Source organism: Suricata suricatta, chromosome 10 (genome assembly GCF_006229205.1).
Source record: "Suricata suricatta isolate VVHF042 chromosome 10, meerkat_22Aug2017_6uvM2_HiC, whole genome shotgun sequence".
NCBI classification, from domain to species: domain Eukaryota; kingdom Metazoa; phylum Chordata; class Mammalia; order Carnivora; family Herpestidae; genus Suricata; species Suricata suricatta.
Genome location: NC_043709.1, coordinates 108,533,933 through 108,550,960, shown reverse-complemented (window position 1 = coordinate 108,550,960; position 17,028 = coordinate 108,533,933). Strand labels below are relative to the sequence as shown.

Below are 17,028 nucleotides of genomic sequence, written 5' to 3'. Positions count from 1 at the left end.
GCTTGTGGCCAAAAGTAATTCAGAATAATCCTCAGATAGAATGCTTCTTCCTCCCACAAGAAAAGTGTTTCATTTTTCCAAAAAGAGAGGAAAATGTTATTAAATCAAAAGATGTCTCTTACAATTGCTGATTTATTTGAATAAAATATAGAAATATGCAAGGATATGTTCTGCCATTTAAGTGCGATACAAATAGGTGCCCATTGTGCTGTGAACAAAAATAATGCTTTACATAAAACTTAAAAGTTTCTTCCAAAAACTACTTATAAAATCTATGCATAAAAATAAGATGAAACAAGATTCTAATGTCATTAATTTTTTAGAGGAAATGAAACATTCCCCTTTTAGTAGAGACTTCACAAAACTGACCCCACTTCTTTCATCCTGCTGTCACTTTTAGCACTTCCCACATGATCCATCACACTGTCATATGTCTAATTATTTAAAATATTCTCCTGGGAACCCTGTTCTAATATCTAAACATCACTATTGCCCAAAAATTCTTCCTTATGTCTTTCTCCATTCTTTCAATTGTCTGTTATATTTAATGCGATCTTTTATTTGTTTGTGTCTTTGCAGATATTGTTTAAAGCCAAATGAATATCCTCTTCAATGTGATCTTCAAGAGTGAAATAGGACATAGGCTTTCCCTTATTTTACGCTAGTACTGGTTTTCTAGGACTTGCTTACCTGGTGAACAAAACCGCGTACTGACAATATGACAGGCTGGTGGCACTGGTGACTACTGACACTAAAACAAACACCTGACCCAAACAGAATCAAATCTTTGCCTATCAGTGCCATGCTCCTTAAGCAAAGAAAGTATAGTATCTATGCCTCCTTATAAATGACCACTGGAAAATTACATACCTCTCCAGATTCCTTCTCTGATTCAGTTTGTTAATCCTTATGGCAAAGGACTTATATATTAAATCATGAATAAATTCTGGAAGATGACCTAAGAAGACTGCTTAGGAAAAGTCAAAGGACTTTTCTGCATAATGGAAGGTAGCATAGAATGTAGAGCTAGGCAAATAAAAACAGTAAATCTGTTTAAACATTTCTACCAACCAAGTTCATTATACTGTAAACAGCCCATATAGAATAGTTTATAAAGAATTTTGCATGAAACAGACGATTAGAAGACCTATAAATTAGATGACTATTTATAAACTTTATTCGAAGTGGAACAAACCATGAATATGCCTTGATAAGGCTGGTAAGACTTTACATAAATTATAACTCACCATTAAAAATATACCTGAAGTACTATCATCACAAATAAATACATTAATTAAACATGAAGGACATAGGAAAAGGTATGGTAAGAGTAACTGAATTTTCAGCACTATGCTGTGTACTTCCAAACAAATCATCTCATTTAACTGGAAATTATCCTGTGATGTTAATATTACTATGTACAGTTGAGAAAACAGTAAATAACAGCCCTAGTGACTCTATTATAAAGTCAGCATAGAGATCCTCATGTGCCTGACTAACACTAGTTTGTGAAATGTGGTAATGGCAACAGATAAATTCAGGAAAAAAAATAATAAATCCCTTTGTGATAGAGTTTGAGTTTCCAAAGTTGGCTACAACAATATATCCCATCCCATTTTCTCTTTGATAGTGTGATTTCCTGCACCAAGAAATAAAAAGCCTATTTTCCCTCCTTTTGATATGGGCTGATCTTGTGATCTGTTTTGACCAACAGAATGGGCAGAAGTGATTCTGGGTTACTCCTGAATCTGGGCCTTAAAAGACCTACAACTTCTGCCTTTGCCTTTTGGAACATTCCTTCTTGGAATCTGGACATCCTACTGTGAGGGAGCCCAATTAACATCACAGAGAAACAGCCTTAAGGAGAAGGACCAGGGGCCAGCAACCTGCCGCCATTGCCAGTCATGTGAGGAGACTATTTTAGTCTGCTCTGCCTTCCTGGCACTGCAAGGAAAGTCACACAGGGCCGAAGATTCGCCCAGTCAACCCTTAAAATGATGAAAAATAATAAGTTACTGTTGTTTAAGCCACTAAACCTTACAGCAGTGTGTTATGAAGCAATTAATAAGCAAAACACTATTTCCCTTAGAAATGTAATTCAACAGTAATAGTGTCAGCACTTAAATGACCAATAAAAGCCAAATAAATATTTGGTTTCTGTGACTGAAATAAAATTGTGAAAAACCATAATAAAGCCTAACTTTTAAGAATTACTAAGGGCTTGGGCACCAAGGTGGCTCAGTCAGTTAAGTGCCTGTCTCTTGATTTCAGCTCAGGTCATGCTCTCAGGGTTTGTGAGTTTGAACCCTGCACTGGGCTCTGCACAGACAGTGCAGAGCCTGCTTGGGATTCTCTCTCTCTTCCTCTCTCTCTCTCTCTCTCTCCCCCTCCCATGCCTGCTCTTTCTCTCCCTCAAAATAAATAAACTTAAAAAAAAAAAAAAAGGTCACACTAGGTTAAATAAAACACCAGTATGGTTCAGTGCTTAAAATCACAATGTGTCATAAAATGACAAGGACTATTTAGGGATAAAGTTAATACTGACTGAATCACTGAGTCTTAAAATGAGAAAATAAGAAGGCATCACTTTAAGTTCATAAAGAAAGACAAATAGGTCACAAAGCAGAGTTTGGTTACATCAAAATAGACAATCCAGGTTAAATTTCTTAGCTTATGTATTATAGATTACCATCATAGGAAGAATAGCAGACAATAAAATATACAGCATTGAATTATACTAAATATAACATTGTATCTTACTCAGAAACTTCTTCAAAGAAGAATTAAAATATCAACACACTGACGTAGGAGCAAAATATCAAATATTCATCAGTATTTCCAGTTGACAGAGTTTGGATTACAATTTACTGTCTTACATTAAATTTGTTATATGAAAGTATTGTTATACCATGAAATATGCTGAATACACACAAATTTCAAAAAATACTTTTAGATACACTTAGGGATAGCAGATGCTAATTTGCTATAAAAAATAAGAATGTAGCTGACTTATGAAAGATAACCATTATCTCCAGTGGTGTCACTGACAGGAGATTATTAGGATAGACAGACAATTGCTTTGATCCAATAAAACAAGAGATTCTTATGATTTAAACAGCAGAGAGAAAATAATCTGGCATAATTCCTACGTTGGTGCTATCATAAAAGATAGAAAAATGGGATTTTACATATTTAATATGATGTTATAATTCTTACAAAATAAAGAATTCAAAAATATCACATAAAGATTAAAATTTTCATGTTTTACCAAACTAACTCTATGTCATTTAATCTAGTTAAAAAGGTTCTGTAAAATTAGGAAGAAATTCAATGATTTACTCAATTTTAAAACTCAATTTTATTTTGAGGCACACACTATGGAAGATACTTTATCCAAAAAGAAAAATGTTGTGCTCGCTTCAGCAGCACATATACAAAAAGAAAAATGTATTTTGCTAAAAGGAACTCCCAAGGCAACTTTACCATAAGGGTAAAGTCTAGTGATTTATAACTACTACGTATCTTTTCAGTCGCTACTGGAGAATACACATTTAAAACAGATTCATCATTTTCTTAGGTTTGACCTCAGATATTCAGCGAACATTAATAGGTTGCAGCAATGCCCAAGCCCTTGCACATTCACACAAAGTTACTCTTTGGCTGTAAAGGATCCTTTTAAAAGAGAGAAAGTGAATATAATGGAGGAGAAAAGAACTGGGGAGGAAGAAAAAGCCGCTTTTGTGCCATATGAATTATTTATTCAGTCAAGCAATGAACTCACTATTTCCAACTCTAACAATCTATCAGGGAACTCTAAATAGTGAACTCAAAGACTAATAAAGTTTAAAAACTATCACTGCTTAGCAAGCTTGAATTTTTTTCTACTTAAAAACATTTTTAACTTTGTAAATTACATTTTTACACAGTAATTTGTTTTTCTAATTTATAAGTTTTATAAATCAGACAAGACGACCAAAAATCAGCTAATATTTTTCATCACAGAATATTAGGAATTAACAAACTATTTTTATTTTTGAGAGAGAGAGAGAGAGAGAGAGAGAGAGAGAGTGTGTGTGTGTGTGTGTGTGTGTGTGTGTGTGAGAGAGTGTGAGTGGGGGAGGGGCAGAGAGAGTGTGAGACACGGAATCTGAAGCAGGCTCCAGGCTCTGAGCTGTCAACACAGAGCCCAACACAGGGCTTGAACTCAAGAACTCAAGAACCATGAGATCATGACCTGAGGCAAAGTGAGATGCTTAACTGACTGAGCCACCCTGGCGTCCCTATTTTTTTTTCCTTACACTTAATTTAGGAACTAATTGCCAAAGTGCTCATTTATCAACCTTTTTACTACCATTATTATTTGTATCTGCTTAATAATTAAATATCTTAAAACCGGTTCAAGGAAACCTTTCTCCACTGGTGATCATGTCATCAAGATCTGTTTCACAGAAATCTCTAGAAGGTCATCTGGTTCTTGATAAGCATAGCCAAGTTAGAGTCAGATTTCCCTCACAACCTTTAGTGATGTTTGGTTGCCTAAATTATTAAGAGAGATTAAACCTTTGAATAAAAGCAGAGGTAAGGTACTTGTTTCCTGAAAAGGGAAATAATCAGGTTTAATCTATGCCCACCACCTTCTCTTATAAATTTGAGATGATGCAGAATTTTTGCCCCCTTTCTCATCACAAAAATAACTTACTATAAAAATATGAAAACACTGTGCCTTGTGTATGAATGTCTGAATTTTAAATTCTCTCTCTCTTTCTGGCTTGGATCGAGGCATCTGTAACCTATAACTCCCACACTGAATGTAACTTCTTTTGAAAAGTTACATACAAATCCGTACACTTTCATTATCTATTTAACGTTGTTGTAAATGGCTAAATCTCAACAGAGGTGTCTATAATCTGACTGGACTGTATTATTTCTTAGATAAAACAGCCAAATAATAAACCTAATATCTTGTCCATTCGGCCTAGCTCCCTCCCTGGTCCAGCTTCATCTGATTCTCCCTGCTTCTGCTTTCTTTTCAGACAAATCACCTGCTAAGACAGCAGCACTGATCCTTGTTTAAGCCCATTTTTTTTCACAGAATGAGAATCAGAGCTGGGAGAGTACTTAGAATTCATCTAGATTGATGGTGAGGAAACTGAGGTCCACACAAGTGATGTTATTAATCCAGATACCCATAATTAGTTTGTGGCACAGCACAGATTAGGAACCATGTTTCCAGACACCATCTGGTGCTCTCGGCTCTGTGTCTTCACCAACCTCCCAAAACGATCCCGGAATTCATATTGAGGAGAATAAGACAGTTAAAGCCTTTTGGAAAGCACTTTAGCAGTATGTACTCTGAGGCTTAAAAGGGTCTGCCCAATAATTCCACTCTTGGGATTCTATCTTGGGATAAACTGTCCGATAAGCTTTATATACAAACATTGTCAGGTATTTATAATAAGAAAAACATTTAAGAAATACATAGCCAATAATAAGAAGAGGTGGTATATCTACTAAAAGAACTAAAATGGAACAATTTGAAATGTTTATTAAAATTTTACAGTAGTGTTATAAAATGTGCTTTCTTATGTTAAGTAGTGTTGTGTACGTCCAGAGGGAGACAACTTAAAAAATTTACGTGTGCAAAACAAATGTTCTCAAATTAAGTGACAATCATTCTCTTACATTAAGACTGACAGAGATAAGAGTAATTTTATTTTAAATAAGAAGAGATTATAAAAGATACAGTTGCCTCATTTTTTTAATTGGCATTGCACAATTAATTTCCTTTCTCCAGCACTTTGCAGGGAACAAAAACCTTCACTGATAATCATTCCAGACTGAAAATATATGTTCTAGAACTTCATAAAACCTCAGGACCCTCCTTGGCTAAAGCTGAACTGCATTTTACTTAGGAGAGCTGGAATGATTATCTTCCAAGTGATCTGAGAAGTATTTTTAGAATCCTCTATTAACCAATAAATATACTTTATCAAAGCTTCTAGTGACCTTCAATAGAGGCCTTTCAAAATCTCACTCTTAAAAATCTATAAATCTTGTCTAATCTTAACCTCAAGTTTGGGGCTGAACTAGCAGAGGCAGAGTCTGAGGTCACTGAAAACATGAAAAACATTCTGTGCACCTATCATCAACCAGGCAGTACAGAAAAAAAAAAGTGCAAAGGATACATACTATTCAAGACTCAAAAGTCTGATAACACATTTATTTATTCTGTAACTTATAGTGAAAGAAGACCTGATAATTGACATTATTGAACATGCATAACATATGGCAGAAATAGGACACAAATGGGACTTATGTGAAAGTTGACAGATTTGTTAAGCCTATAAAAGCTTCTTTTTTATAACCAGATAAAAAGACAGCAAAAATGTTTATTTTTTTCTAACAGGATTTTTTTTCTATTTTAGTTACTCTTTCACTACTTTCCTCAGTAAGTGCTCTGTTCTTGGTTTATCTAGACATTTGATAAAAACATTCAAATGCCTTATCTACCTCAAAAAGAGAAAAAGGAAAATGGATATGCCAAAGTTTCATTTATATGTTTATTTTTTGCCAAAAGAAATAGTTATCCCCAAACCCATTTAAGATAGATTGTTAAGGACAACTGATAAAACATCTTAAAAAGGCATCGTTTCAGTCAAATTTTAAGTAATAAACACATCATTCTATCCTCATTTTTGGTCTAAGGTTTCCATAGGTTAACAGTCCTCTTATACTCTCTTGCTATTATTAAGTCTCCCTTAAGTAGGATTCTGAAAAACTGTCTAGTTCCTAAAAATAACCTGAAGTAGTTGAAACACCCACGATGGTAAGGAATTTCTCGTAATTCCTATTTGTAGGAAGGTCAGAGTCTCCCTTACAAGTCATTGCACAGTGTTTCTTCTGAAGCAAAGTGGCGTAGGTACAGTGAACAAACTGTAAAGGTAACCAGTAGTTCTGTCATATGGTCCCCTGTAACCTCCTTACATTTTAAGTGACTGTTCCCACTTTTAACCAGCTAAACCCAGTAAGGAAATTGTACCTTCCACCTCAAACTAGCCCTGTGAACCACATGTAACTTTCTGAGCTTCTCAGTTCCTTCCTATAAAATGACCAGACAAAATGGGTTTCTTTACGTTCCTTTCCAGTTTAAAAATCTGTATTTCATTTCTCTCAGTCTTTTTCAAATCCTTTCCAAAAGTGATAAGGCACTTGGAGTAAAAGAAAATGTTCTCACCTTTCTGTGACAGTCTGCACAGAAAAGTTTTCTGGGCTTCCCAGCATTTTCAAAACCCTCCTTAAGATCTAGAGAAGCTGATTTCCCTGGTAATATGATGATTCCTATAAATGAATGAGGTTGTCTCTCAAACAACCTTTTGATCACTATCCTTTTAGGCTACTAGTAGTCCCTAAGGTCTTCGGCTTAGTCAAAATAAGTGCCATTACCCACAACAGGGTTTCTCTCCCATATAAGGTGTTAAGATTTTGTTTTGTCTTGTCTTTATGCATTTTGGGGAAACATCAAGTCTTCCAGAAAGGAGTTTTGTACACCTTGACATCCTATAGCATACTGGGTTTATATTCACCATACTAGCTAAAGAATGTGACAAACTTAGAGAAAAAATTAATTTTAGGCTATCAGTCTACTTTCCTGTAACTGAAACAATTCTGAAGGGTGAAATTAATGTTTCTATTTTAAACTGCTTTAGTGGAACTTATTACATTATACAATACAAGCCCCCAGAACTGTTTTCATTTATCACAATGTATACATTAATCTTCAACTAAATGAATTTATAGATAAATGGAGTATAAATGAAAAGACCAGTCAACTAAAATGCCTAAATGGTTTCGTGAAATGTCTATGGATTTGTATATTTAGCATGTTACTGGGTAATCTGGGCTTAAGCCCCTCCACAACTCACCTCTCCCCCCACCAAATTATTAAAATCCAAACAATTTCTTTTGGTGGAAAATATCTTCTATCTTCTAGTCAAATCTAGACAGATCTTTAAATACTTCAATTTTCATAATATCAAAATGATTGGACACTGCCTTCTGTAATACTTTTCATTAAGTTTCAATATTTCTTTATTGAATCTGTTAAAAGACCATATAATCACTAAGCAATAAAACAACCAAAAAAAATTAGTTCTCAACCATTCCATGACTCCAGCTCAGTATGTTCAAAACAACTCTGAAAAAGTCTAAATGCCCAAGTTAGCAAGAAATTTCCTACAATCCTCATCTAAAAGGTGGTTAAAGGTCTTTTCACCCCAGGCACTGAATGGAGCATTCCTTCTGAAACAAAGTGCCTGAGGTACAGAGAGCAAACTGTAAGGGTAACTGGTTCTTTTGTCATATGGTTCCCTACAAACTTCTTATATTTTAACAACTAATGACTGTTCACAGTGCCTGACCAATTACAACCAGTAAAATTTGATAGCTTCTGCTACTAAAAGTCATGTGAGCCTAAGCATTTCCCTGATTTTCGAAAAGATTATTAGAACTTAACTGAGAAAGTTAAAAAGAATAAGATCCACAAACTTTTAATTTTCATTACTATAAATTAAAATACTAATTTAATACTAAATATTTTCTTAAGTATATTTACATTTAAGTACATGTTTTATACTTTAGAATTGACAAAATTTATACAGAAAAACAATATATACTATATACATACTTGAACACATGAAAAATCTCTTATGATATTAACTATGAGACAATCTAACCACATTTAGGTTGGAAAAGTGAGATACTTCCAAGTATAGTGCCTTGATTTAATTTGTCAGTTACTGTGCCTATAACAGGATACTTGGATCAAATGGGAACCATAAGTATCAACCAGTAACCCACCTAGTCTGCTTTTATTAATATATGGAAATCAACAGGGCCCAGTGAGACCACAGGGAAAGTTTGAAGAAGACAGCAAGTCCACCTCCACTCACACTTGCTCCTCAGAAAGGACTGTAACCCCATCCCCCAACAAATCTCTATAACAGAAAAAGATAAACGTGGGGATTATGCCAAGTTGACCCCAAGCTTTGCTCTCCTCCTCAAGGCACATTCAGCAAAAAGATCTAAACACGCATCTGATTTGACAGGCATTTAGGTTTACAAAGAAGGAGGTGAAAGTGAAATCATACTTGATGCATTCATGGGTTCTGTGTCAAAGGTCACGTAGCCGTATTTCAGTGGCTGCTTACTAAGGTCTGAAGTGGGCAAAGCATAGAGAACCACAAAACACAGTATATCTGCTCTAAAATCATCTCTTCCAACATTTTCATTATACAAACGTATTTTATAACATATTTGATTAAATCTGTGAATTTCCTAAGAGCTATTTAGAGGGTGATATTTATTTGTGGGAAAGACACATACACATACCCACAAAGGAACAGCGGGTATAACTATACAACTGCAAAATGAAAAAAATCTTTAATTCAAGTCTATGCTTTAAACTGATATAAATAATTAAATTTTAGGTTTAACACACTCTTATAATAATAAATTACTGGATTTTTATGTTTTTCTGAAGGAAAATACTCAAGGACAGAAATTACAATGCTATCAAAATATACGAAAAAAATTAAAGCCTTTCAAAGTAAATGAAGTAGGAGATTGAATAATCTTTTAAAAATGAACCAGGATTGATTGCTCAGGTTATTCAAACATTCTGAAAATGTTCAACTTAAAATGTTAACTATAATTTAGTGCTAAAATAAATTTTACTTTTTTCTCTGCCACAATGTAATGCAGAAAGAAAGCTCTCAAGAGCTTCTTGAAACAAAAGCATTCAAAAAGAGACTTGGGGGTGGTGGAGGGTAAAAGGGTCAGCCAGGGAACTGGGAACAAATGACAATGCGCTGCGCAGCTGCAGAAGATTTAGAAGAGCAAGTGCATTTTGTTTCTACCATCTTTGGGATGTGTACTCAACAGCCACACACAGAGAGCAATGCTTCTATGAACTCAAAAACTTGGCTCTACTACAATATTAAGAAAAGAGTGGAAGGTTTTTCTGTTTTGGGGGATTTTTTTTGTAGGGAACAAATGTAACATATAGAATTCAATCTTAACTGTGGCTGGAATACCAGGCAAAATTTTAAACATTGTGTTTCTATTCTGAGTACTTTCAAAGTTTTACCACAAGATTATCCAAATGACATTTATCTATTCCACTATTGTTCATCTACACACCTCCATATAATACCTCTTTATGTATTAAAGGCTGTATTATAATCTTCCTTTCTATCCAAACTTCTATTGCATTCTTAGAATCTCTCAACATCTACAAATACACCCACAGAACTTCAACAATGAACATCTCTACTCAACTCTATTCCTAAGACCTGACTCTCTGTGGTCACCCAGAATAATGTCCACCTCAACAAACTGTAGACTCCAACGTGTTCCTCTCTTTCCAGACTTCCTCTTCTTCTATATCTCCCATGCCTTCATTTCTACATTACCCTATAGAGTCCTCCAGTCCTAGAATCCTTCAGGATTTTTACCAGCTTCCTCTCCTAGACTCATGTCCTTCCCTACTACCTCTGTTACTAAATAGCATAAATGAATTAACTTCACCTTACCCAGTTTCCATATCTGGTAATAATGTTCTTCATGTTTATTCAGCAAGTATTTGGGTCCATTCTGTATGTCAGGCACTGAGAATACAGACAGACAACAAAATAAACACCTGGGCTTCATGGAATTTAGATTCTAGGACTGAGGTTTTTACCAGGCTTGTTGTGAGGATTAAATGAGTTAATATTTATAAAGAATAATGCACAGCACATAATATGCAACATTTGTCATAGCTTATCATCTAAACTGCTCTAAATTCAACACCTTACTTCCCCTAAACTCCTAACTTGTTGCTATACCAGTCTGGTAAAACCTCAGTCTTAGACTAATGCTACATTCTGATCTTCATCACTTATTTAGGCTACAGAGGTCATCTAAGTAAATCACAAGTACACTGATTTGTTCTATTAAAAACGTGTTTCTAGTCTCAGCTGGCTGAAATCCACAGGCTAGCTGGCTGATTCTTTCATCTGTTTTTGGTTAGCGCCTTCTCTCCTTTGTAGGACTTCTTTCTCTCTACTTGACTCTAAAACATTGATGCTCCCCAAGATCTTGTCTTCTGCCTTCTTTTATTTTCCTCTCAGTCCATATATGCTCCATAGATGGCCCTACGGTTTCCAGCCCAGGGCCTCCAGTCACATCCCACAGCATCAGATTCAAAGGGCCAATTGCCTTGTTAGACCTCCCACACTAGATATTTCACTACCATCTCAAAATATCCAAAACTAATTTTCTTACCTTCTAAACTGATCCTTACTCATATATTCTCTTTGTTTGCTGTCATCACTATCATGCAGTTCCCCCAGCTAGAAACTCTGGGCTTAAACTTGTCTACTTCTCCCCTATTGGCCATTTCCAAGTATCAAGTCCTAATGAATTTACAATTTACCAATAACAAATGTAAGGAGGCTGAAATCTGTTCCCTTTTCTCCAGTTCTGTCAACACAGCCCTACTTTAAGATTGTCTCCAATCTTAAATTTATCATTCACAACAGCTACCAAAGTATTCTATTAAACCTAACTAAAATCAAATCAGGTCCCTGCTTAAAAGTCTTCAATGGCTTCCCAAAGCCTAGAATGAGACAGCAGTTCAAGCTCCTAAACATGGCATTAAAAAAAAAAACCCTCCATGATCTGGTTACATACCTCTCCATCATTCTTTTATTGTTTAATGTGTATTTTTGAAGAAGAGAGAGAGACAGAATGTGAGTGGGGGAGAGGCAGAGAGAGATACACAGAATCCAAAGCAGGCCCCAGGCTTTGAGCTATCAGTACAGAGCCCGATAACGGGGCTCAAACCCATGAACCCTGAGATCATGACCTGAGCCTAAGTTGGATGCTCAACCGCTCAACACTGAGTCACCCAGGCGTCCCCCCATCATTCTCTGTCCCTTATCTATACTCCTACAACATACGTATGCTTATACTTCCAGAATACATCATGATGTTTCTTACCAATGTGCTCCTGCTCCTGTTCTCCTCTAGTTGGTACTCTCCTTCCATTCCCATTTCTCTGACCACTATTTCCTCCCTCTGTCTCTCTTTCTCTGATCCTTTAACATGCAGTTCAGACATGATCTCCTCCCATAATACTTCCTTTGATCATTCTTCCCACTTCTCTATACTATAGTGATTGTACTATACTACAAGTATGTTTTTGTGATCGCATCCATATCTGTGAGCTCTGAGAGTACAGGACCCCAGTTTTATCCAACACTGTACCCCTAAGTAAATGCCACAACTACAATACAGTAGGCCATCATTAAATGTTTGTCACATTATACTAGCTTATCTCAGACCAAGAATAAGTCATTAAGTACCAAATTATAAAATTATACAAAACTGAAAATGTAAAGTTCGGTGATTTATTTATCTTTTCTGAATGTTAAGTGCTATTACTAAAATGTTATCACTTCTGCTTAAAGATTAGCTGCTTCTCCAGCTAACAAAAACTAGACTTTTAAATTGCTATAGTTTATCCTCTAAATGGTTTCAAGTCAGTACTAAAAGAGTAAATTAGTAATTTATAAACTATATTCCTAAGTGTTCTGACATCGGAAGATATCCTGTGCCAAAGGCAGGCTGTACTTGGTAAAGGAAGGGAGTAACAAAATGGAGACTTGCAGCCACAGATTAAATAATTTGGGCACATGAGAGGACTCAGTTGACCCAATTTTTCAAGGAAAAATAATTAATATAAATTCCTATACTCCTTAAATTAACAACACAAATAAATAAAAATATATAATCAAAAAATACTGCTCAGTTTCTGAGAAACATTTCATGAAGGTTATTGCCCAAAATCTTGAAGGCTATTTCATGAAGCAATTGGGTATAATACACTCCTTTTGCTATACTGAAATGGATTAATATAAAATAATTTAAAATACAATATATTACATGACCTAGCCTTCCTGGTAGAGAAATGGGCAAAACAAATACCAGATGTAGAAGAGACACTGTTATAATTGCCCAGAATTCTTTGTGAGCATCTCAAATTACCTAATAGAGCTATAAATTGCTATACATTCATATGTGTTCTTAAAAAAAAAAGTATCTTTCTTCAACTACAAGAGCTTTTCTTATTTAAATTATATATAAATATAAACTGCTTTAAATATGCTACCTATATGCTTAATCTTACAAAATAAAAACAGGTCACTAAAGTGAATCAAGTAGGAAATACTGTCTCTTTGAAGCTCTAATAGTGTATTTAGGCCATACACAGAGTCTCAGCTCTAAAGGAAAAATCAGGAACAGTCATGTGTTTTGACTGATAAAACCATGCATCTCTGAAAGTTAGGCCATCTGAAGTAGTTGACAAAAAGCCACATATAAAAAGCTGAAATTTTTTATGGACAACATATATCATGAGCAATGGAATGAATTCTCTTAAGAACCTCTAAAGGCTCCAAGCAGGAATAGAGATTGACCCATTGAAAGACTTCCACATAGTTATAAAACCCTTGAATTTATACAGAAATTCCTGTAAAATAACATCACATTCTCAAGAGAGTTTTGACACTCATTAGTAAAGAACCATTGCTTTAAAAAATTTGTCTGAGTCTTCTCTCTTTACCCCTGGTGACTCACTTTTGAATATTATTACTAGCTTCTTTATAAATCACTTACAATTGTCTGATTTTCTCTTACCACAGTCTCTTACCACTATTTTCAATAGTAAAATATTACTATAGGAATTTTCCAAAAGTATCATATCAACATCCCTGAATACTGCTTTCCTAAATGTATAAATGCTACTGTTAAACTTTCTGATTTTATTTAAAAATTTTTAATGTTTATTTATTTTTGAGAGAGAGAGAGAGAGACAGAGAGAGAGACAGAGAGAGAGAGCGCGAGCGAGCGCGAGTAAGCAAGCAGGGGAGGGGCAGAGAGAGAGATGGAGACACAGAATGTGAAACAGGCTCCAGGCTCTGAGCTGTCAGCACAGAACTTAACCCAGGGCTTGAACCCATGAACCGTGAGATCATGACCTAAGCCGAAGTCTGATACTCAACTGACTCAGCCACCAAGCATCCCTAAACATTCTGATTTTAAATTATGACTACATGAACTTACCTTAAGAAGAAAGGTCACTATCACCATTTATGTATATGGTCATATCTGCAATTAGACTAACAGGTCCTCTTATATACTTTTCTCATCCCATGAATATATGAACATAAATTTCATTTAAGAATAAAAGTTAAGTGTCCAAAAATTTATCAACTGCTGATATTATTTTTTACATCCTTGGATAAAAGAAAGGGAATTACATAATCATTTCATCATTGTATGACAATATGCTAGCAACCTTTAAAAGCAGTACCCTATTTAATTAAAGAATATTTAAAAAGATGGCATATTCCCATTAGAGAACTACTTCATATTGTCTTTTACAGCTTAGAGGTTAAGTGCATGGTATGGAGCCAGAACGCCTAGATTTGAATACAAGCTCCATTTGTGAGCTGTGCCTTAGTTTCCACATCACTACAATAAGGAAACAGTATCTTTTTCACAGGGTTTTCATGCAGATTGAAGAAGTTAATATTTTTTAATTTTTTATGGTTTATTTTTGAGACAGAGACAGAGCACAAGTGGGGGAGGGGCAGAGAGAGAGGGAGACTCTGAGCTAGCTGTCAGCACAGAACCCCACGCGGGGCTCGAACCCACGAACCATGAGATCATGACCTGAGCCGAAGTCGGACGCTTAACCAACTGAGCCACCCAGGTGCCCTAAGTTACTATTTTTAAAGTGCTTAGACTAGCAACTGACAAGAAACACTATTAAGTGTTTGATAAATAAAACAAAATGGTAATATCCTGAAACAAAATGTTATCCCTGCAAATACAGTGTAAGAATAAAATATATCATATACCTTTTAAGAGAGAAAAAATAAGGTAAGGCAATACTCTTCTTAAACAGAACAGAAATCTATGAAGGTACAAAACCATATGCATTTAGTGCTTAGAAAAATGTAAAAGAACTAAAATTGTCTATACACCGTGAAACAATACATCTTGGAATATCTCACAACCAGGGATAGAAATTATTAAATACAAAACTGGTATTAAAAAACTAAAGATAGCTGAAAAAATTGACTACGCAGAGGTTATATGTCTGTTTTTAGGAAATATTCAGCAAATATCACCTTCTCCCCCAAATTATTCACTTTTCGTTTTCCAGTTACTATTTTCAATTATTATCAGTAAATATTCTTATCATTACTCTTACCTCTTATATCTACTCTGCGCTGCTCCCCACACTCATGTTGTTCACTCATCCCTAAATTTTATATTTATCATTTCCTTAGAGCTGTGCAATATTTGTAATCTTAAACAATGTATTACATCATTCCGTATATTCTTGAATTTTACATTAATGGAACCATTTGTATATTCTCCTATGATTTGTTTTTTCTCCCAATATTATATTCCTGAGATGACCCAAGTTGCTGCAATCCATTTATTTTCAGAATTGTATAACATCCCTTTGAATGAGTATACCACTGTTCATCGTACTATTGATAGATATTGGAGTTGTTTTGTATTATGAACAGTGCTATATTAATAACTATATACATCACTTGATCATCTGTATGATCTAAGACATATTTTAGAGATACTGGATCATAGTGTATGTGCATCTTCAACTTTATTTAATAATTTCTTTTTTATTTTTTCTGGGGAGTGTACCACTGATGTCACCACCTGAACTGCCTAAGTGTTCCAGCTGCTCCATACTCACGTGAACAGCAATACCATTTGGACTTGAATATCTGAAAATCTAGGAGGCATTAAACATTTTCACTGTGGTTTTACTTTGTATTTCCTGATTATATATGAGGTTCAATATCTTATGTTTATTGGCCAAATAAGTTTATTTTTTTATGAAGTACACATTCAACTCCTTTACTCGGTTTTCTATATACTTATTATCTTTATTACACGGTGTGGCAGATCTTTATATGTGCTAAATACTAATCCCCACTCTATAGTATCTATTGGTGAAAATAAATTCCTAATTTTGATGAAGTTATATTTGCCAATCTTTTGTATTGTTTTATGCATTTTTATTTTATTCAAAGTCATGAAAACATCTACTCTATTATCTTTAGAAAGTATGTTTTACCATAACTATACATTTACCTTACCTATAGGTTTATATCTATAATCCAGTCCAACTAACTTCTCTAATTAATATGAGAGGGTGGCCCAACTCATTTTTTCCCCATTTAATTAACCAACTACCTCAATTATTCAAAGAACCATCCTATTTCCACTGACTGGCAATAACAGCGCCATTAACGGTAAATTTTTTTAATTTTTTAAAGTGTTTTTTATTTATTTTTGAAAGACAGAGAGAGAAACAGAGAGACAGTGAGCAGGGGAGGGTCAGAGAGAGGGAGATACAAAATCTGAAACAAGCTCCAGGCTCTGAGCTAGCTGTCAGCACAGAGCCCCCGCGGGGCTCGAATCCACAAACCGTGAGATCATGACCTGAGCCAAAGCCAGCCGCTTAACCGACTGAGCCACTCAGGAGCCCTGGTAAATTTCTTATTAAAGCTATTCTCTTGGGGTACCTGGGTGGCTCAGTCAGTTAAACGTCAGACTCTTGGTTTTGGTTCAGGTCATAATCCCACAGTTCATGAGTTCGAGCCCCGCAACAGGCTCTGAAGGTGGAGCCTGCTCAGGATTCTCTCTCACTCTCTCTTTCTCTGCCCCTCCCCTACTCACTGTCTCTCTCTAAAAATAAATAACCTTAAAATAAGTTTTTAATTAAAAAATATTTTTCGGGGTGCCTTGATGGCTGTTGGTTGAGCATCTAACTTCAGCTCAGGTCATGATCTTGCAGTTTGTGAGCTTGAGTCCCATATCTGGCTCTGTGCTAACAGCTCAGAGCCTGGAGCCTGCTTCAGATTCTGTCTCTCTCTCTCTCTCTCT

The 17,028-nt window shown here is 35.2% G+C and overlaps 1 protein-coding gene across 3 annotated transcripts in view; it reads right to left on the bottom strand.

The window, feature by feature from the left end:
• Nucleotides 1-17,028, bottom strand: part of ZEB1 (zinc finger E-box binding homeobox 1) — a 190,952-nt gene that overhangs the window by 158,160 nt on the left and 15,764 nt on the right. For 2 of the 3 annotated variants that reach the window (XM_029954986.1, XM_029954990.1), the window contains exon 2: nucleotides 10,590-10,664. The exons of the other annotated variant lie outside the window; for it this stretch is intronic. In XM_029954986.1, coding sequence (XP_029810846.1) covers nucleotides 10,590-10,664 — 75 coding nt within the window. The remainder of the gene's footprint in view (nucleotides 1-10,589; nucleotides 10,665-17,028) is intronic. 3 annotated transcript variants of the gene reach the window in all.